General features: G+C 41.2%; 1 protein-coding gene across 1 annotated transcript in view; it reads right to left on the bottom strand.

Annotated features, from left to right (window-relative positions):
• Window positions 1–22,960, bottom strand: part of lonp2 (lon peptidase 2, peroxisomal) — a 99,173-nt gene that overhangs the window by 38,357 nt on the left and 37,856 nt on the right. Inside the window, exons 8-11 of the mRNA XM_080186957.1 lie at window positions 19,884–20,025; window positions 17,645–17,795; window positions 17,186–17,312; window positions 10,580–10,713 (exon numbers count right to left, since the gene is read on the bottom strand). Coding sequence (XP_080043083.1) covers window positions 10,580–10,713; window positions 17,186–17,312; window positions 17,645–17,795; window positions 19,884–20,025 — 554 coding nt within the window. The remainder of the gene's footprint in view (window positions 1–10,579; window positions 10,714–17,185; window positions 17,313–17,644; window positions 17,796–19,883; window positions 20,026–22,960) is intronic.

Here is a 22,960-nt window from a genome sequence, read left to right as displayed (position 1 = left end):
ACAGCCTCACTGTGGATATATCCTTTCTACATCTCCCGTCAAGACCTCCAATGCAACGTCTGAAAACCTTGGTGAAGACTCTTACATTTTCAGCCAAAGTTTCACAGCACTGATCAAAGATGCCAAAAGACAGTACCAAGAGAGTCCCAGGCTAGCCACATTGACCCCCGCTGATGATGGCAAAGTCTACAAAATGTAACAGACTACAAGGTGAAGGCATGTAAAATTAACAGCTCCAACGCACCCCTCTCTGATGAGCTCAATGCATTTTATACCTGTTCTGAACAAGAGGTCAGCGAGAGCATGCCCTCCACCCTGGAAGCCCCGGATGAACCTGTATCTGGGGTCATCATTGCAGATCTCAGATCAGCTTTCTCGAACGTCGACACACGGAAAGCAACTAGCCCGGATGGGGTACCTGGACAAGCACTCAGATTCTGCGCAGATCAGTTGGCGGGGATGTTCACAGACATCTTCAACCTCTCTTTACAATAATCTGAGGTCCCTATCTGCTTCAAGAAGACGACCATCATCCCAGTGGCTAAGAAAAACCAAGCAGCGTATCTTAATGACTATCGGCCAGTGGCTCTGACATCCATCATTACAAAGTGCTTTGAATGGCTTGTCATGGCACGAATCAATTCCAGCCTCCTGGACTATCTGGATCCACTACAACTTGCCTACCGTTGCAACAGGTCCTTAGCCATCTCCCTGTACTCACCCCTGGAACACCTAGATAACAAAGACACCTATGTCAGATTCCTATTTATTGACTACAGCTCAGCCTTCAACACCATTATTCCCAGAAAACTCATCTCCAATCTCCATAGCCTGGGTCTTGGCACCTCCCTCTGCAACTGGATCCTGAACTTCCTAACTCACAGACCACAATCAGTAAGGATAGGCAACAACACCTGCTCCACAATCATCCTCAACACCAGTGGCCCACAAGGCTGTGTTCTCAGCCCCCTACTATACTCCCATGACTGTACGGTCAAATTCCCCTCCAATTCAATTTTCAAGTTTGCTGATGACACCATTGCTGTGGGTCAGATCTCAAACAATGATGAGACAGAGTACAGGAATGAGATAGAGAATCCAGTAAACTGGTGCGGCAACAATAATCTCTCCCTTAATGTCAACAAAACGAAGGAGATTGTCATCAACTTTAGGAAGTATAGAAGAGAACATGCCCCTGCTTACATCAACGGGGATGAAGCTTCCAAGTTCTTAGGTGTCCAGATTACCAACTACCTGTTCTGCTTCTCCTATGCTGACACTATAGTTAAAAAAGCCTACCAATGCCTCTACGTTCTCAGAAGACTATGGAACATTGGCATGTCAACTACGGCTCTCACCAACTTTTACAGATGCACCATCGAAAGCATTCTTTCTGGTTGTGCCACAGCTTGGTATGGCTCCTGCTCTGCCCAAGACCACAAGGAACTACAAAAGATTGTGAATGTAGTCCAATCCATCACACAAACCACTTCCCATCCATGACCCTGTCTGCAATTTCCGCTGCTTCAGCAGAGCAGCCAGCATAATTAAGCATCCCACGCACCGCAAACATTCTCTCTTCCACCTTCTTCCATCGGGAAAAAGATAAAAAAGTCTGACTCGAGAAAACTTCTTCCCTGCCACTCTCAGATTTTTGAATGGACTTACCTAAAGTTAATCTTTCTCTACACCCTATCTATGACTGTATTACTACATTCTGCACTCTCTCGTTTCCTTCTCTATGAACGGTATGCTTTGTCTGTATAGCACTCAAGAAACAATATTTTTCATTGTATGTTATTACACGTGACAATAATAAATTTAAAAAATCAGATTCCATTTTAAATGATTCTCACCACTTCTTGCCAATGTCCCCTTTAGCTCCATGTGCTGCTTTTAATGAGCATTAACCACTCAGATGTAAGGCCCCCTCCTAAAGAGTGGAGCCAACAAATGGTGTGGGGGGGGGGGATCCTCAGAAAGCCACATGCTAGCCCTTGTTCTCAAACGCCCTCTCTTCTAAGCCAGCCAGCGCCACGCTCCCTGAAAACCCCATCCTGCCCTACTTAACTGGTCTCTGGTGGATCCATTATTGATCCCCTGGGCAATAAGTGGCACTCCGCAAATGGGGAGCTGCTGGCCATTCAACGGCTAGCACCGCTCAGGGACAGGAGATACACCCATCAGTCAGAGGCCCAACATTTTCCAGGTAAGTACCTGATCATCTCAGAATAGCATTGATCCTTCTGTGGAAAGGTGATGCGAGGCTCCTGCTAGTTCTCCATCTGATTGACAGGACCCAAGTTACCACCATTAAATTTCATCCATGGTCTTTCCAATGACATCTGACGCTTTCTCAATAATCTCATATAACTGTCATCTTGGATCTTTTCCAGTTTTGGGGTAAACGGACAAGCACTGATTCCACTGCGTTTCTGAATATCTTAATATAATTTTTTCTTCCCAGCCTTTTGTACTTCTAAAATCTATTCATTCGATTGCAAGTTGGCAAAGATTGAATTATCCTTATTTCTATTGTTCTAATCAATGATACCAAGTAATTAAAATTGTCGACTTCCAATATTTGATTTTCAATGCATCTTAATTCTCTTCTTCGTTGATGCATAGTACCACACATTCGGTTTTCTCTCTATTAATTTATGCTCCTTCTTTCTCCACCTTGTTTAATAATTTATACCTTTATGCACCGTGTCACTACAGGGAACCAAGTCATCTGTAAAATCAAAGTCTGTATTTTTTATTTTACTCTTTCAACGAGATGATAAAATCATATCTGCTTTTCTTAGGGTCTGCTGTTTTTCTCATTATCATCTGGCACAATGATAACTGTAAAGTATGCCTCTGAATCTCCTAGAAGAAATCCTTCTTTAATCTGAAAAGGATCCATGTCATCACTCGAGAGCAGTCTTTGGCTGTGGCTAACACATAGACAATTGTTGAACTTCTTTTCTTAAAGCCATTCTGAATCCATCTGTAGAGATTCTCTATTAAACAGTAGCCTGTTGTAAATTTTTGTAGCTTTTTACGCAAGTGATGTTTCTTTGCAGTAAATTGCAAAGCTTAAGTTTTCGTTTCCTAGGTAGTGCCATGATACAATTTTTCAAGTATTGTTTGGGCTTTTGTGGTTTGTGAAAATATAGTTACACAGTCATAGAAAGGAATCTTGAAAGTCTCGATGTTTCCATGGTTTACACAATTGTTTTTCTAGTTCCTTATGAGTAAATAATTAGGGCATATTCATATTCATTGAAAATACTGTAGAAAGCAGTTGTAGCCTCAGCTTCAAGTCCTGACCGCGAAACAGCATTTCCAATAACAGCACTCCCTAGGCGCTGCACTGAAACGTCAACCAGTTTCAGCTCACAGTACTTGGAATCAGAGGTGTGAGAGTGCTACCAACTGAGCTTAACTTTCAATCGTTCTATGAATTTCAGCTGCCAAATTCTCTGTTCTGTGTTAGTGATGGTGCTGGTTGACAGAATCACAACAGAAAATGAAAATGGGGAGGTACAAATTGCTTTATCATGACTATATAATGTACTCAAGTATATTTTACCTAAGTTTGAGCACAACTGGGTTAGTTCTAATTTTATTTGATTCATTCATGGGATGTGGGCTTTGCTGGATAAGCCAACATCTATTGCCTAATCCTAATTGATCTTGAGAAGGCAATGTTGAGCTGCCTTCTTGAACCACTGCACGCCATGTGGTCTAAGTGCCGTTAGACAGGAAGCTCCAGGATTTTGATGCAGCAATGAATGAACGGTAATATACTTCCAAATCAGGATGGCGAGTGGCTTGGAGGGGAACTTTCACGTAGTAGTGTTCCCATAAATCTACTGCCCTTGGCCTTCTAGATGGCAATGGTCATGGGTGTGAAAAATACTATCTAATTCTCAGCTTTACCTTGTACCAAATCAGTCCCTAATATGCTAAACCCCACAATTAAGGAATATTAATACCACAGCAACTTGCATTACCGTACTGAGATTCTTTCATACTTAGGCAGATTAACTGATTAGTTTATGATATGGAACTTTCAGGTACAATACCCTCTCCGACTGTACATAAGGCATAGTTAACAATTTTGAAACTAATCTCAAGGAATTAAAACCAACGAGCATAAGATTCCTTTCTTATTTAGTATGTGGAAACTCTTTTAGGTTAAACACATTGACCATGTTAAATTTTCCCTCAATGTACCCGAACAGATGCCGGAGTGTGGTGAATGCAGATCCCTGCTCCTGTGACGCAGCAGTGCTAACTACTGTGCCACTCAAAAAGTAAAAGCATTTCTTATTTCAGTGCAACCATTTTAAAAAGACAAACCAAGTCCCACATGGAACCACTGCCCCCCACATCCCATTCACTTACCTTAGACACTTGCTTTCTCTCTGGCCTGTTATTTCAATGGGGCATTTAAACTCAGCTGCTTTCTAGCACTAAAAAGGGGTGTATCCGCCTTCATAGCACTTTTTTTATACTTCATCACTGCAGCCCACGTTTGTATCTCACCAGGTGCAAGTCAGGAAGGTTGAGCAAGACAGGTACTTCGCAAAAGTAAGTCAGCGCTGCTAATTGGGCCATAACTTCCTCAGAATGGCAATGATTAATAGGATCCAAGAGAAATATATTGCAAGAAAGTGGAAGAATAACTAGCCAGTAGTGACACATCATGGATGAATAAAGAAAGGAAGGAAAATTTGTAACTTAAAAGTCAAATTTTTGATTGACTCTTTTTTTCATCAGGATGGCTTAACAATCTGTTTTTCTCATTACAGTCTGGCATGATGATAAATGAAAAGGATGTCTGTCTTTCTCCTTGAAGTTGTACTGCTGTAATCTAAGTACATGGGTCACAAAGGAGTGGTTGACAAAATATGAAAAGATTTGAAAAGAAGTCAACAAAACAATTAGAAGGGCAGAGAAACTACAAAAAGGCATTGTCAAGGAATATTAAAAAAAATGTATTCTGGAAGCATATAAATAATAAAAAAAGGTTAGGGATGATGCCAATAAAGCTGACATTATTTATCTAAAAAAGTAACACAAGGACATTGATGAAGTAACAGAAAAAAGTTGATGGAAATGAAATGATTGCAGCCTGTGTGGATTTTAAGAAAATACTTGATAAAGGACCACATAAAAGAAAAAAAATTGAGGCTCATGAAATAGGAGAGTTTGATCAACTTGGCTAAAAAAATGGCTTAACGGCTGAAAACAATAAGTGACAGTTAATAGCCTTTGTTTAGACTGGAGGGTGGTAGACAGTATGTTCTCCAAGGTTCAGTGCCAGAATGACTGCTTGCTTTGGACATAAATGATTTGGATATTGAAATACAGGGTAACATGTCAAATTTGACAGGATACCAAACTTGAAGGTGTGGCAGACAGCGGGATGACAAAATTAACTGCAGCAGGACATGGATAGCTATTAGAATGGGCAGGCAAACAGCAGGTGGAATTTGATACAGCGAAGTGTGAGGTGAGAAGGCAGAAAAGAGAGGGAAGGGAAATATACATGCAGGGTCAGAGGAATCTGGGGGCTCATGTCAATAGATCTTTGAAGGTTGCAGGATATATTGAGAAAGTAGATGGCAAAACTTTTGGATCTTGGGCACCATAAATAGAGAAATTGAATGTACAAGTAGGGAAGTTATGCTAAAACGTATTAAACCCTGATTAGACTTCAACTGAAGTGTTGTGTCCAGATCTACTCACCACACTTTTGGAAGCATGTGAGGATCCTCAAGAGGGTTCAAAGGAGATTTAAAAGAACGGTTTCAGACAGAACTCTATTTTGCTAGATTAGATCGAAGATGCTAGGATTGTACTCCTTGGAACAAAGGAGATTAAAGGAAGATTTGATGAAGTGTACAAGATGATAACAACTTCTAATAAGCTGGACCATAAAAATTGTTCTCACTAGCTGAAGCTACAAAGACTCAATGACACAGGTTTAATGTTTTGGGCAAGAGATACAGGAGATGAGAGAGGAACGTTTGAAACAAAATGGTAATAACCTGAATGAGGATGGAGAAGGCGGAGATGATCAATGATTGCAAAAGAAATTGGATAGGCATTAATGAAAATAAAATGAACAGAGCTACAGAGTAAAAAAATGGCTGAATGGGATTAATTGAGTTGTTCTACAGAGAATCAACATGGACTTGATCAACCGCATGGTCTCCTTCTGTGCCATTATGACTCTATGACTGCTTCATTACACACTAAAGTACAAAGTTTTGGCTTTTAATGCATAAGCTTACAATAAATATTATCCATTAATGTCTTCCCAACTCTCAGCAGAATTAGCTTGTTTTTTTAGGCATAGAATAATTTAGGAATAACTTACACTAGTGCTATATCCTTCAAAAATGCTGACGGCATCTCCAGGAAAATATACTTGAATTTCCTGCCTCTGTTCATTTGCACACTTGCTGTTGTAAAACTGGTACATGCAGTGTAACCATTTTAAAATTATAGGAAAAGACAGTTCCACCATTACTTATCAGCAGCAAGCTGAAGGACAATCAGGTAAGAGAACAGGAGTGGCAGCATCCATAAGGAGAGAAAAGAACTGATGTTGAGTCCAGATGTCCCTTTGTCAAAGCTAAAAGGCCTAGGAAGTGGGATTTTCTAGAATTTTCTCTTTTGGTTTTAGCATCTGCAGTAATTTGCTTTTATTAAGAGAACAGGAGTGCTTGATCCTTCCACTCCACTCTAAGCATTTCACTGCACTGATTAGCATTTTTGTGACACTTGCTTACTTTCCTCAATTGCTTACTTTAGCCCCACTCACTCTATATTCTTATATTAGAAATTGGTACAATGCCTGCTAAACTGGTCACCAAAGGGATATCTATTACTGACTGAGCAGCTAAACTGTCTTAATGAAGCAGCACACAGATGCAACCTACCAACTACTTCCTCATCACTCGAGCAATCTAGTAAAAAATGGTTACAATTTTTGACACCCACAGCAAAAGTTGTAAAGCTCACACCCACACAGTACATGCATGATAATAGCAACATTCATCCATTCAGTTCCTGTAGCTCCAACATAGCCACGGGCATCACAGGAAGAGGAGGAAGATGGTGGTGAAGAGGAGGAAGATGAAGACCAATTCATCCAAGAGTCACAAATACATGGGTGATTTCAGTCTCGAGTTTTCTGTACAGCACAAGAAGTTAATTACCTCCCCTTGATCCTGTCCCTCAGTTCAGGAAGGACAAGTACAGTGCCCTTGCCAAAGGCCATAAGAAGCTAGTGTGATTTAGGGGAGCGAGGCTTCTCAACATGTACCAATTTGCAATCTGAAACAAGTGCACGTGTGTGTAAACACAATGCAAAAGAAAATCTGCTTTGAAGTTGGTTCCTTCTGTAGAAATTTTAGCTTTTAACATTTATTTTATGAACTCATCACTTCCACCAAAATGTGTCAAACTTCAGGAAAGTAAGGTGTTTTGCAACCAATTCTCACATTGACAGATTCACTTCAGGCCACTGGCAACTCAGCAGGTGAACTGTGTGTGAGCTTCAACAGTGCAAAAAACTCAGGATAGACCACATAACTACAGACACAGGCCACGTATAGCATGACAAGTGCACTAGAAACATACAGCAAACTACTGCCCACCAGATCTGAGAGTTTAATCACCCACTATGTCAAACATGGTGATATTTTATTAATTATTTCCCTAAGTTTCATTGTGATAATATTACATTTGGAAAGAAATAGTTTTGCACAGATCAGCATAAACATTTAACACCAACATAAAATTATAATTATCATTCAATTTTAGTCATACTTATTACCATTTTAACATTTGGTTAAAATCATGATCAGAAGTAGCAAGATACAATTTTCAGGTCCATTTATGGATCTGTTGAGACCAGATCCATGTAGCTCTCTGTGTGAATAAACGCTAACACCAGTTGAATTTACGGGATCAGCCTTGTTACAAGTATTTCAGAGAGCTTTTACCATGATGTGGGAATTAAAATCATTAGGCAGTACATTCAGGCTGCTCATCATGAATTTTCTCTGTACAAATCCTAGTAACAACCATTAAATTCTTTCAATTTTAAATTATTGTTACAATCATAGGAAATAGTCAACATTCACTATTATTCACCTGATTCTGTAAAATAATTTCATAATATACTATATTATGTCAATTTGCATTAAACACGTTGTCCCTAGAACCATCTCATATTCATTTTTTTCTTCCTACATTCTGATTGCAGTAGGATACACCTGATGGTTTTCTTAAAATAATCTTGACTTGGAATAAGAGACAACATATATTTAGTAGTTATGTGTCCTAACATTTCATTTGCTTTTGTCACTACCAAAGACAGTGAACTACTATTTATATTAATGATTTGGGTGAGAATATAGGAGGCATGGTAGTAAGTTTGCAGATGACACCAAACTTGGTGGCATAGTGGACAGTGAAGAAGGTTACCTCAGATTGCAATGGGATTTTGACCAATTGGACCAGTAAGCTGATGAATGGCGGATGGCGTTTAATTTAGATAAATGCGAGGTGATGCATTTTGGTAGACTGAACCAGGGCAGAAGTCACAGAACAAAAAGATTTAAAGGTACATGTTCATAGCTCCTTGAAAATGGCGTCACAGATGGACAAAGTGGTGAAGAAGGCATTCAGCATACCTGGTTTCATTGGTCAGAACTTGAATACAGGAGTTGGGACGTCTTGTTGAAGTTGCACAAGACATTGGTAAGGCCACACGTGCAACACTGTGTACAGTTTCGGTCATACTATTATAGAAAGGATATTATTAAACTAGAAAGTATGCAATAAAGATTTACTAGGATGCTACTGGGACTTGATGGTTTGAGCTATAATGAGAGGCTGAATAGACTGGACTTTTTTCTCTGGAGCATAGGAAGCTAAGGGGGCAATTTTACGGAGGTCTTTAAAATAATGAGGGGCGTAGATCAGGTAAATACTCAATATCCTTTCCCAAAGGTAGGGGAGTCTAAAACTAGAAGGCATAGGTTTAAGGTGAGAGGGGAGAGATACAAAAGGGTTCAGAGGGGCAATTTTTTCATAGAGGATGGTGAGTGTCTGGAACAAGCTGCCAAAGGTAGTAGTATAGGCGAGTACAAATTTTGTCTTTTAAGTGTTGAGATAGTTACATGGGTAAGATGGGTATCAAGGGATATGGGCCAAATGCAGGCAATTGGGACTAGCTTAGGGGTTTAAAAAAAGGGCGGCATGGACAAGTTGAGTCAAAGGGCCTGTTTCCATGCTGTAAAGCTTTATGAATCTATGACTCTATAACTACAAATGTTATCCATGAAAACCTCCCAGATCTCATTTTTTCAACATATTGCTATTTAGTAAGTAACACACAGGATTTGTTTTGGTAAAATCGCCAAGTGCCAATCATGCATGAAAACAGAAATCGTCATTTTTGGGCGTGTCCCCAGACAGTATCTTAAGCCACAGTGCAAAAAAGGAGGCGTAGTGTGATTCATACCAGTAGGGGAAGTGGATGGAGTCTATTCTCGCTGTGAAGCCGGCTACTGGTTGCAAGGGGCGCTATTACGCAAGCGCCTTCATCTCTCAGAAGGCAGATCAGTCACTACCTGCAGCCCTCTGGATATGAACACCCACCCCAACTTCCAGTCCCTCCGATCACTGGCCTCCCAGGTCAGTCACCACCCTGATAATCGCCCCCCTGACCGCCCAGTTGATTGCACCCACCCACCCACCCCCTACCCCGGCCAATTCATGTTTGCAGAGTGAGCAGTCTCCACATCATAGCCCAGCCCCCTCCTGCCTGGTGGGCACTGCCAGGGTGCTAGACTGACAGTGCTAAGCTCGCAGTACAAGCTGACCATGCAGGGGACCTCAGTGGCCTCTGGTCCCACTGGCGAGGCCATCATGGCTGCTCCCAGCTGCTGGGGACCATACACTGGCAAGAGCGAGCCTGCAGGATAGCATCCCGGGCTTGCTAAATATATTTAAATACAAAGTGCCGATAAGTTTGCAAGAGGCGAGAAATCAGGCAAAAAACTGGGCCCGTGCCTTTCTCCCAATCTTACCAGTTTACCACACTCAATAACCAGCATGATGAGCCAGTGAGATCACTCCAATATTCTTTTTCTGCCCACCTAATCTCATAATTCTATACTAATGCTGAGGTTCACTTTGCACCTCCCATCTCACTGCTCTAACTTGTCATATCACTTCAAGTGAATGCTTATTGGTTAGCATCAATTAATTAGCCATGGTCTGCCATCTTGCAACATAGGAACAATGCACCCGCCTCTAAAGGCATTTATAACACTAATAATTTACAGCCAGCAGGCCCCAACACTGACCACAATGACACTTCTTCACATGCATTTACATTTACGGTCTGGTTTTTAGTCACACAATAATCCAAATGTTCCATGACTCTGCACTTTGGCAATTAGCCTGTTTAGTGGTCTCCGTATATCAGAGCACCACAGAATATTTTTATATGATCGAAAGATATTTTCCTGACATTCACTCAACGTTAATGTACTGAGCTCACCTTCTTTCGCAGTCATGTGTGTGCTGCTGGAATTTGTAATCTTGCGTTGACCTTCTGCCACTTTTACAGCCACAGCGCGACAGATAGCTCCAATCTTTCGCTCAAGAGAGCGAACACCTGCCTCCCTGGTATATCTGGAATACATTCAAAGCTTTTTACAACTTGCTTTGAAATAGGGTACACAAAAACATCCATTATAAATCAAGAACAGGAGACACTAGGCATAATATTACATTACTTATTAACGTAAGTGGGACCAATCCTAATGTCATATAACTGTCAGCTGATCTTTGCTCCTTACGAAACCAACCTATAATCAGCCCATTTCCTCTTTGCAAAGTGAATTTATCAGCACCAAAGCAAAAATCAGAATGATTAGGCCTACATTGACAGCTGCCTAAAGATGAGAGTCGATCATTGTAATTTTGTTTAAACACCAAGAAATTTTTACAATGGCCTTTGGAAAATAAGGTCCTGTTCACTGCATCGGAAAATCTTCCATTTCCCATACTTCCAAAAATTTAGTTCCTTCCCCTCAATGGAGAAGGAATTCAGCTAAAGTGCATGGACAGGCAGAAGACTGGTGTTTAGCCTGCATTGGGTTAGAAATGAGTAATACCGTCCAACATGCATTTTTGCAGCAACTACAGATAAATCTCTGTTTTTACGAAATGGGCCGGGGTCGGGTTGATTGCATTGAAAAGAATTTTCCTTCAAACCAATATCGTGTACTTCACCCTTAGAATAATAGTAAAATACACAAAGATACTAATAGCATTGGAGGTCACAGGAAATAAATCTGTCGGTTATTGAACACAACGGTGTGTGTTCAAGTGATTTCATGTGTTCGAGGGGAGCAGCCAGTACCACAATGTGGGTAACTGTCAGCTTACAATCCAATCTTTTTCATTGTGTAAAGCCAGTATTTCTAGCAAAATGGTACTATGTAAAAATGGGATTTACCTGTATTGTCTTTTATAAGGCCCATGTTCCCAAAGTTTGATTTTTTTTAAAGCACAAAGTAATGTTTATTGAGACCCATGTGAAATTGAACAGAAATTTCCTGGAATAGCATAAATTGAAAATTACATCATAACCTAAACCATTTTACACGCCAAATTCCATAATGTATCAGAAATCTAATTTCCATATAAGGCAAATGTAACAGCACAGCAGGGACCTGAGCACATGGCACAATCAAAGGCCAAGGAGAGCCACCAATGACATGACCAGGATAGACAAAGTAACAAATCCAGCAAGTTCTTTAAAAGAACAGACATGTTTGTAAGTAATTATAAAATGGTTTTTCAACAACAGCAGCTCAATCGGACATTCCCTTGCCAGGATGTACTGGCAGAGATGGATAATGCACATTTGAAATGTGGGATGAACAGCTGCTTTCAGCAGATTACACACTATAAATGCCAGATGTCTCTATTTATTCATGAGGGCACTGAGCAGAGTTAATAAACTCCTTGATCTCAATTGGTCAAGGAGACAGGTCTTTTACAGTGGGACGCCAAAATGCCTGTAAGGCAGCTTACTGCAAGGTATACCCTATTTCAAAGATGCAATTCAACGCTGACTGCCTTGCTCCCTAAGAAAGCAGCAACCAAGGAACAGAATTCCCACATAAGCTGGCACCACCTTTCGCAGAATAAGTCAATAGTTAGGGCAGGGATCTATATTTTCCTCCTGCTTTTGCACAGGAAACACGTCATAAAAAAATGGAATATCTACCTATAAGTAATGGGTTGTCATGTCTTGCTCATCCAAAATTTCACTGCTCATATCCTTTTCCACATCACAGAAAATAATACTGTAGTTGCACTAGCATAATTTCATTGGTACCATTTTAAAGGACACATTTTTGCTGTTTCATTCTTGTGCTTCTTAGTAGATTCATTATTATCAAAGTCTTAACCTTGAATCTGCCCTTCAATGAGCAACGTTTTCATCATGAAGCCCCACTATGCTCCACTGAGCAAGTTTTGAAGCTTGACCACCTTTGAGCAACTTATCTATCTGTGAGCAACTTGCCCTTTGCTGAATAAGTTCTTTCTAAGTACGGGAAACCCTACCATTCCACCAGTTCAAAGAGAAATTTATGTATCAAAGACTTCTTTCTCAGCTGAGCAGCATTAACATTAAACAGTTTTCCCTAAGAATCAAATTAAAAGCACGTGGAACACCTAGCTCAATGAACAGGGTTTCTGCCGACATCAATCTATTTGTACCTCTTCTTCAAAACTTCGCTCACATTCTCTCCTTCTCCTATCCACTGCCCCCATTGTCTCCTGTTCCACTGCTATCCTCCATTTCCCATTCTCATCCTGCCAAGCCAGTGTCCCCAATAAACCCATTTGACCTACAAATGATACGTGACTTGCTACCATTTTGATTTGAGCATGGTTGTTTGAGATGTGAACTAATAATCCTGAGAATGAGTGTTCAAATTCCAAAATGGCAGTTCGAGAATTTAAATTCAATTCACAAAATAAAGGAATAATGAAAAAGTTGTTAGTAGCACAAAACTGAATTTACAACTTATCAAATTGTCATAAAAATACAACCAGTTCACTTTAGGGAAGGAACTTGTGATTCAAGACCCCTGTTAACATCGTTGACCCTTAACTTGCCTCTGAAGTGCATGCAAATGACTCGGCCTAGTAATGAGTTAAGGCTGGCTTTAACAGCACACCATGAGAATATAGAAAAAAAATTAAAATGATACTTACTCTATAATTCCTTCCCTAATCTATTTGGGTCACATAAAAGCCCTTGCAGCCAAATAGGCAAGTGGCCTGCTCCTTAAACTTTGCCTTACTGGCAGTTAGGAGATTAGAACTATGTCCAGGGCATGGTTCCTCTTCCTGCTTTGCTTTCCATTGGCAAGTACCTGATTTCCACAATATGGCAAAGAATGCAGACTCAGGGGATTGGGGCCAAATCTGCACACCATCACATCTTGGCGCTAAGTTTCAATATACATTGCACCATGGCATTCACAATTGCTTCCAGAAACTTTTTATTTTCTCAGAACGAGAAGAACTTTAAGAAACAAGGAGGAGTTCAGACCAATGATAAAAGTCAGGGTAGAGTTTATTGATCTTCACAGGGAATTTTCACAGTAACTTCATTGCAGTGTGAATGTAAGCCTACTTGTGACAAATAAATATATAACTTTATAATATATACATATTGTGGACAAAGGTGATGATATCTGCATAGAGGTGCAAGGAAAAGTTAGAATATTTTAAGAGTACTTTTTGTATCTCTTTACTAAGGAACAGGGTACAATCAAAATATCAGAAGAAGTGGAAATGAAAATGTGGAATCATTCAAGGCCTCAAGCTCTCCTTCCAGGTGAAACGATGATTTATTTGTACTTTTTTCAATTCAGTATACTGTATCCACTGCTCATGATGCAGTGTCCTCTACATTTAGGAGACCAAATGCAGACTTGGAGCTGCTTTGTGGTACAGCTGAATTGAGTCCACAATGTATGACTCCAAACTTCCAGTCAGTGTCATTTTAATTCTCCCCCTTGCTCCCACTCTAAACTTGCTGTCCTTGGCCTGTTACATTGCTCTAATAAAGCACAACACATGCTCAAGGAACAGCACATCTTTTAACTGGCCATTTTACAGCCTCTGGACTCAACATTGAGTACAAACATCATTACAACACAGAGGGGTGTCATTCAACCCATCAAGTTCATGCCAGACTTCAACAGTTTTTTATCATAGCTCTGCTCCAGAGTTTGTTTGTTTGCTGATCTGTTTATTTTCTTCCTGTTTCAGTCGTATTTCTTTTCCTTCATATTTGGAGAGTAGCTACTTAGGATCCTTCCATTCAAAGCTCCTCTAGAGGCACTGTTTTTGTTTCTTTCCTTGCCCAGATACCACTCCCTTTGACCGTGCATTATGAAACTTTTTGTCATTTAATCTATCTTGCCTTCAACCTGTAACAGACCTTCTCTTTTGTTCTTCCAACCACCCTCTCCACCATCCCCCTTTCATTTGTTCCAAATCAATTACACTCCTTGCTTTTCCCAGCTCTGATACACTAACCCTGGTTCTCTCTCTGAAGATGTTGGCTGACCTGCTGAGTACTTCCAGCAATTTGTGTTTTCATCATAATGAAAGATATTGTGCTTGAACTAAACACATTTTAGTTTTTAGGAGTTGTCAATTTTGAAGCATGATGGCCAACACTATACATAACATGTCTGGTATGACTGGTGCCCGAGTACAAATTTTACCAATTTTTTTTCCAAGACTCTGATCATGCATTCCAATATCTGATCCACTTTTCATTTATTCTGCACAACAGTTATAACATTAAAAATTATCAATATAGAAGCACAGATCTTCCAAAAACTAATATGAAGGTCGTTATACGGTATAAGAGCATGTAAGAGAAGGGAAACAGAATCCTTGGTTCTCTACTCAAAAAGCCAGATTTTGTTGAATTAGTAAAATTTGTTTAGTCTATTTTTGGGAATCTCGCCACAAGAAGGATGTAATAATAATTTAAAAGTTGCACTAGGATGTTATTAGGGATGAAGGGTTTGTTTCAATTATGAATTTACGCTCGAGAGCTTTGGATTTATCACTTGAGCAAAGAAGTTTTAAAGCATAAACTGATGAAATCTTCAAGGCTGTGAAGAATTAAAATAGTGATACACAGTGAAATAATCACAAGAGACACATTTAAGATAATTAAATAACTAAAGGGGAGAGAAAATGTCTTTACACTGGATATAGTTGGAATACAGAATTCTCTTTTATGAGCCATTGCTAAATCTCATGTTACAAATTAGCCACCTGAAGTGAAATAATAAAGGATATGACAAGTCAGGAGAGCGGGACCAGACTAGGTGGTTTACGTGCAAAGAACTCCAAGCATAAATTTGATGGGCCAAGTAGCCTATCTCTGTGCCACAGAATTCCATGATCAAATTATTCAAAAGTGCTTTCTAAGGCCCCCTCTGCTAATTTTATTTATATTGCTTTTTTTTTCATTTTCTTCAGCCAATATGAAATGCTGTGCATGTTTCAAAACCATTTCCTTTGCCACTTGCCTGTGTAATTGTATAAGTGATCTAAGATCTTCTGCAAACTGAACTGCCTCAACTGCTAACCTGACAATCTGTTTCTGTACAACACTTTCAAGTATTTTCTATATGCTGTTCTCAATTTAGTTCATACGATTTACTTTGTGGCATCATGGGGGTGATTCTCCCAGCCCACTGTGCTGCTGTGATAGCAGTAAGAACTCTCACAACACCAGGTTAAAGAGGGATGAGAACTTTCCACACACCCGACGAAGGAACAGCATTTCCGAAAGCTTGTGGGTTTACTATCAAATAAACTGGTTGGACTTTCACCTGGTGTTGAGACTTCTTATTGTTTACCCCAGTCCAGTGCCGGCATCTTCACATCATGACTGCTGTAACAGCACAGGGGGCGGGGGACGTCAGCAGCGGCTGTTTAGCAATCTCTCTGCTGGGCGCCACGGCCTCAGTGCATCCCCGGGACAGGATTTCCAGCAAGGTCAGCTCTGCGCTGATTTAAATATTATAATCGCCATTTCAATATCATTAGCGGGTCTGCTAGCATTCTACCCCCCTCTCCCCCTCACTAGAAGTGTTTGACTCCAGCAGGGTTTATAACAGCTCCCTGCTAATGGAGAGCCGACGACCCTACCCCACTGAAGTGAAGGGAGGCCATGGAGGCTCTCCCAGGAGGTTGGGGGTAAGGTTGGGGGTGGGGGGGTGCCCCCTGGGCACTGCTAGCCTGGCACTGGCCAAAGAGCAAAGTGGCAATGCCCAAGGGGCACCTTAGCTCTGCCCACTGGGCATCAGGCAGTGCCAAGGGGGTAGGACCAGAGGGGGTGGGGCCTATTAGGGGAAATCCCATTGCATTGAAATCAGTGGTGGAGGGGGGGGGGGTGGTGTGTGGTGGTGAAGGAGCTGATCGTGGCAAGGGAGATTGGGACTGCCAGTGGGGAGGGGTGGTCAGGGAAATCGGGGATAGTGGGACATCGGGGCTGGCCCCAATGCGCATGCACTGATCTCCATTCTGACAGATTGGTGCACACACAATGGCCTGCTCCAGTGCTCTGCTGCCGGCCTCTCTAGCAGGAATGGGCCCCGTACACTAATTTTCAGCGTGAATCTCACTAGGGCACTCTGCAGTATTCAATGTGTGGAAGATTCATTTTGAAAATCCTGCTTAAAAAAAAGATAGCAGGAGTTACTCCAGTTTTACGCGAATTCAGCACTTCGAATTTTTTTGGGAGAATCCTTGACCATGTGATGCTTTAATTATCAACAACATTAAAAAAAAGCTTTGACTCTTTTGGATTATGTTTATCAATCAACAGAATGATTGACAGTGCAACAATCCAATCTACCTTTGCAGCTTCTTAATGTAGCTCAGTAGAGAAACTTAATGACAAAGAAAAATAACATCCAGTTCCCACCTGATCTAGCAATAGCTTCCCATTGCTTAACTTTATCCAGAAATTAGAAATATTTAGTCACAAACTAAGTTCTTAAAAGTTCCAGAAAAAAAGTGCTTTACTTCAAACATTACTGACCTGCAGATGATACCTTCAGTTGCCTCTTTTGGAATTTGAATCTGCTGAGGAGTTAGCCCGTGCAGCTCTAATTGTTTAGGAATCAAGTGTCTGTGAGCAATTTCAATCTTCTCCTCCTGAATATAACCTAATATTTGAAGAATTGGCCAATTAATATAGTGCAAGCAGCTCTGGTGGTAGGAATGAAATTTAACATATATCCAAATATAAAGGTTAACTTCAATTCTTATTGCCTGCTATTGACCCCTTAGAATTCCAATTTGTATTGCTCCCTTATGTATTGCAAACCTTATTCCGAATTCTTTTCTTTGCACCAGCACTGCTCTATAGAAATTGCTATTCCAATAAACAAATCTCCCAAAGAGTTAAATGTTATGGTATGTGGTGTTTGAAAGTTATTATTTCTTAAAGAGTTTTCAACTCATGTTCAAAACTTGGAACACTTTGGGAATTGTTTACCTGGCACTTGGATCAACTCCATTCTGTCAAGTAAGGCTGGGGGAATGGTAGCAGTAGTGTTGGCTGTGGCGATGAAAAGCACTTGCGACAGGTCAAAGGGGACATTTAGGTAGTGATCAGTGAAACTATGATTCTGCTCAGGATCCAGCACCTGATGATAAATTAGTAAATAACTAATTAATGTAACAAATACCTTACAGAGCAAAGGAATAATAAAATGATGAAAAGCTGCTACAAAATAAACATTTCACATAAGATAAATTCCTAACCATAATATTAGCTTCCGCAACTTGTTCTATTTCTAGATACTCAACATTGCTAGATATCATTCATAAGCTAGTAGGAGGGAAAAGTTGTTTAACAGATCCCCACAAATACTATAAATAACATTCATAGACTTAAAGCAGACTTGTCCAAGACAGGGCCCAAAGGCCAGATGTGACATGTGAGGCATTTTTAGGTAACCTCCCACATCCTCCAAGTACAGGTAGCAATTCAACTACAAAATTTCCAGGACAAATTTTCAAGAAGTGCTCAGAGCCTGCTCAGCCATTCACAAGCTAGTTTCTCTGTACATTGGAGGGACAAACAGTGGGGGCTGGCAGTGCCAACCACCCTCCCTGGTGCCACAAACCTCCACCTGAGCAAGAATGGGCAGGGGGGAACTGCAAGGCACTGGGCAAATGTGGGCTAAGGGGTGGGGGAGACTGAGTGAGCTTGGAGTGAGGGAGACACACACCAAGTTGGTGGGAACCAAGTGAGTGCGGAGGGGAGGGGGGGGGACTCCGAGCAAGCAGGGGGGGACATTGAGCCAGTAGCCAGTGTGGGGGGAGCAAGACACTGAGCAAGTGTGGAGGAGGGGGACACTGAACCATTGTGGGGGGGAGCAAGACACTCAGCGCGTGTGGAGGAGGCACACTGAGCAAGTGTGGGGGGAGCGAGACACAGAGTGAATGTACGTGTGTGTGTGCATGCATGCGTGGGATCAGGACAGGGGCCTGAATGCGAATCTCCTTCTGTCCAATCTCAGTTTTTGCATTCATTCTCACCACCACAGACCAACAAATACACATGCACCCACAAACATATACTATCCCTTTCACCTAGTTGGTTTTTATTGCTTACTCTTTAACTTATTGCTGTAGTTTTGCTAAACAGCTGTTTCTTCCCTTTACACCCCAACTTCTTTTGAAATTCAACTTATCGATTGGCAAAACCTTATCTTTCCAAAATGTTCTCATCGGTCCCTTAAGTGGCAAAATATGCAAATATGAAATGTGCTTCTCCCCCATTCCCCTCAGCAAAAAGGTTGGACAAGCCTGCAATTGTTGGTACTCTTAAGTCAAGAGAAGGTGATGGTTGTATCCAGGGGAACATCATTAAACTTTTTTTTAAAGGAGGAAATGAACACTTTCAGTTATGGGTTAGTTTCTACCTAGTCACAACAATCACTATGGGGGAGCCCCAAACAATAATTTTATAAAATTGCTTTTAAATAACAGCCTAAATAGTTTTATTGAATGTTACATGACTACTGAGGCAAACGTATGAAACTTGAACATACATTACTGAATTCCCTCTTCCCTCCTTTTCAGTAAGCACCATGATTAGGAGATGCCGGCATTGGACTGGAATGGACACAATAAGAAGTCTCACAACACTAGTCCAACAGGTTTATTTGGAATCACGAGCTTTCAGAGCACAGCCCCTTCATCAGGTGAGTCACCATGATTATTAAGATACCAAAGTCTTAATACTTGAGATACTAAGCGCAGCACAAACCTCTTGAGTCATTCCCTCCCATATTGTTGCTAATTGCAACCATCCCCACCCGCCATCCTGACCAGCCCCATCCCCATCACCTACCTCCTACTACAATCCTACTCAAGGTGAAGCTAATATAAAAATCAACATATGCCAAAAGAAATTGTCTAATACAGAGAAATTCCTACACCACACAGAGGAAGAACGCATTTCCACGTGTTTTTGATAAGAAGCATGGTAAACCTATAAGGGTAAATTATTGGCAGAATGACAACTCAGTAGAAAAGAATAAAATACAGTCTCTTCTGCTTTGAAATTTCAGTGGAACGTAAGGTTTGCACTTCAGCCAAAAAAGAAAGCTCCTTTGCAAAAGCTTATTATCATTTGCATTGTTCAATGCAGACTACCAGGTCAACCATGCTCCTTACCCAAATTAGTCTGTGCAATTTAAATTCTAGAATATTCTATTTTGTACCTCCAACAGAGCAGCTGCAGGGTCTCCCTGTAGGCTTTTCCCTAATTTATCTACTTCATCCAGCAAGAACACCGGATTATTCACTCCAACATTCCTTAAGCCATTGATTATTCTGCCAGGCATGCTGCCCACATACGTTCGTCTAAAAGACACAACATTCAGGTACTTTAGAAAATAGGAGCAAAGGGCTATATTCTTTACAAAGAGAAACCTTGATAACATGCCAAAAACAATAATGAACGGCACTAACCAAAAAGAAGAGAGAAGAAAGAAGGTACGTTGTCATGGTTTATGCATTGTCTGCAAATTGGAAGAGGGGAGTGTGCAGCGGGACCTGGATGTCCTTGTGCACCAGTGACTGAAGTAAGTAGGTGCAGCAGGCAATAAAGAAGGCAAATGTCATGTTGGCCTTCATTGTGAGAGGTTTCGGGTACAGGAGTAAGGATGTGTTGTGGCAATCATACAAGGTCTTGATGAGGCCACACCAAGAGCACTGTGTGCAATTTTGGTTTCTTTTTCTGAGGAAGGATGTTTTTGCTCTCAAGGGCGTGCAGCGAAAGTTTACTAGGCTGATTCCAAGGACACTGCACTGATGCACGAGGACTAGAAGATTGACTAGGTTAGGATTGTTTTTGCTGGAGTTTAGATGAATGAGGAGGGGAATCTCACAGAGACTTATAAAATTCTAACAGGACTAGACTGGATAAATGCAGGGTGGATATTCCCAATGGTGGGGGAGTCCAGAATGAGGAGTCACAGTCTGAGGATTCAGGGTAGACCATTTAGGACAGGGGTGAGGAGGCATTTCTTTACCCAAAGAGTGGCAAGCTTGTGGAAATCATTACCACAGGAAGTAGTTGATGCCAAAACATTGAATGTATTCAAAAGGCAGCCGGACAGAGCATTTGGGGTGAATGGGATCAAAGGTTATGGAGAAAAAGCAGGATTAGGCCATTGAGCTGGATGATCAGCCATGATTGTAATGAATGGCAGAACAGGCTCAAAGGGCCAAATGGCCCCTTCCTACTCCTGTCATTTATGTTTTTATGCCTCAACACAAGTGCTACATTTTCAAAAAGATTACAATTCCATTTTGAAGCCCATAGATATAGGAGATCACAAGACATAAGAGCAGAGTTAGGCCATTCGGCCCATCAAGTCTGCTCTGCCATTCAATCATGGTTGATACGATTCTCAACCCCATTCTTCTGCCTTCTCCCGGTAACCCACGATCTTCTTATTGATCAAGGACCTATCTATCTCTGTCTTAAAGACACTCAATGACTTGGCCTCCTCAGGCTTCTGTGGCAATGAGTTCCACAGATTCACCACTGTCTAGCTGAAGAAGTTCTTCCTCATCCCAGATTTAAAGGAGCGTCCCTTCACTCTTGAGGTTGTGCCCTCAAGTTCTACCCTTTCCCACTAGTGAAAACATCCTCTTCACGTCCACTCTAATTAGGCCTCTCATTATTCTGTAAATTTTCAGATTCCCCCATTATCCTTCTAAACTTCATCGAGTATAGGCCCAGACTCCACAACTGCTCCTCATATGACAAACCCTTCATTTCTGGGATCATTCTTGTGAATCTTTTCATGACGCTGCTCCCCCGCCCCCACAAGGCCAGTACATCCTTCCTTAGATATGGGGCTCAAAGCTGCTCACAATATTCCAAATGGGGTCTGACCAGAGCCTTATAAAGCCTCAGCAGTGCTCTTATATTCTTGCCCTCTAAGAAAGAATGCTAACATTGAATTTACCTTCCTAACTGCCAACTGAACCTGCATGTTAACCTTAAGAGGGTCCTGAACCAGGATTCCCAAGTCTCTTCCTGTTTCAGAATTCAAAGCCTTTTGTCATTTAGAAAATAGCCTATGCCTCTATTCTTCCTACCAAAGTGCATAACCTCACGCTTTCCCACATTGTATTTCATCTGCCACTTCTTTGCCCACTCTCCTACGCTGTCCAAGTTATTCTGCAGCCTCCCCACTTCCTCAACACTACCAGTCTCTCGACATATCTTTGTATCATCCACAAATTTAGCAACCATGCTCTCAGTTCCATCTTCCAGATCATTGATGTATATAGTGAAAAGTTGTGGTCCCAACACTGATCCCTGTGGAACACCACTGGTCACCGGTTGGCATCCTGAAAAGGACCCACTTAAGCCCACTCTCTGCATTTTGTCTGTCAGCCAATCTTCTATCCATGACAGTCCCTTGCCTCTAACACCTTTAAAGAGGTTATTGGGCAATAATTAAGACTTAACAAGTCCTAACTTTTTCTGGAATGTCTGATGAGAGGATTTCTACCAATAAATAACTCCACTTTACACCCTTCTGTGTGTTAGAATCTGGATTCTCTCTGTAGGATACTGATAAAGCACAGCTTCTAGAGGTAAAAGTAAAATATTTCCACAATCATTTCACTATTTTCTTATAACATTGAACCCCCCCCCCCCCCGCCAACATGTTTTCTTTTTCGCCAAGACCTACATGAGTAATGCAACTAAAGTCCCACAGTTGTTGAATAACTGAAACCAGAAAACAAAGACTGTAGTAAATAAAAGGTCAGTTTGTTCAGTGGGTAAAATGAGCTGTGCAGTGCACTAATGAAATAGAAAGGCCAGGAAAAGCTACAGATGCAATTCCTGATCCAAACTGAAATAGCTGATCTCAACTGGAATAACAGAATGGGAAATAGATGTAATCATGAACACCACAAATGAAAGTCCATTCAGCAATAGATTTCAATGAAAGGAATCATGCATTGATTGATTAAATGCTGCATAAAATTCTAGCTGACCAATCCTGGTCATTCCAAAAATCCTATCCAGATAGGGCAGGATTTTCCAGCCATTCCTGCTAGCAGGATCTTCGAGGCCTGCCACAGATTCCCCAGTACAGAGAGAGTGCAAACAACAGGAAATCGAATTGACTGTGGTGGGACTGGAAGATCCCACAGCTGTCCAATGGTGGGCCATCTCTGCAAAACATGCCACAGGGATGGGGGTGGGGAGGAGGAAGAGACTCTTGCCCATATTCAATATGGGCAAAATCCCAAATTGCCTTCTGTTCTG

This window comes from Carcharhinus amblyrhynchos, chromosome 4 (genome assembly GCF_965287045.1).
Source record: "Carcharhinus amblyrhynchos chromosome 4, sCarAmb.v2.hapA, whole genome shotgun sequence".
Taxonomy (NCBI): domain Eukaryota; kingdom Metazoa; phylum Chordata; class Chondrichthyes; order Carcharhiniformes; family Carcharhinidae; genus Carcharhinus; species Carcharhinus amblyrhynchos.
The sequence above is the reverse complement of the archived record's forward strand: the minus strand, read 5'-3'. Positions and strand labels throughout refer to the sequence as shown.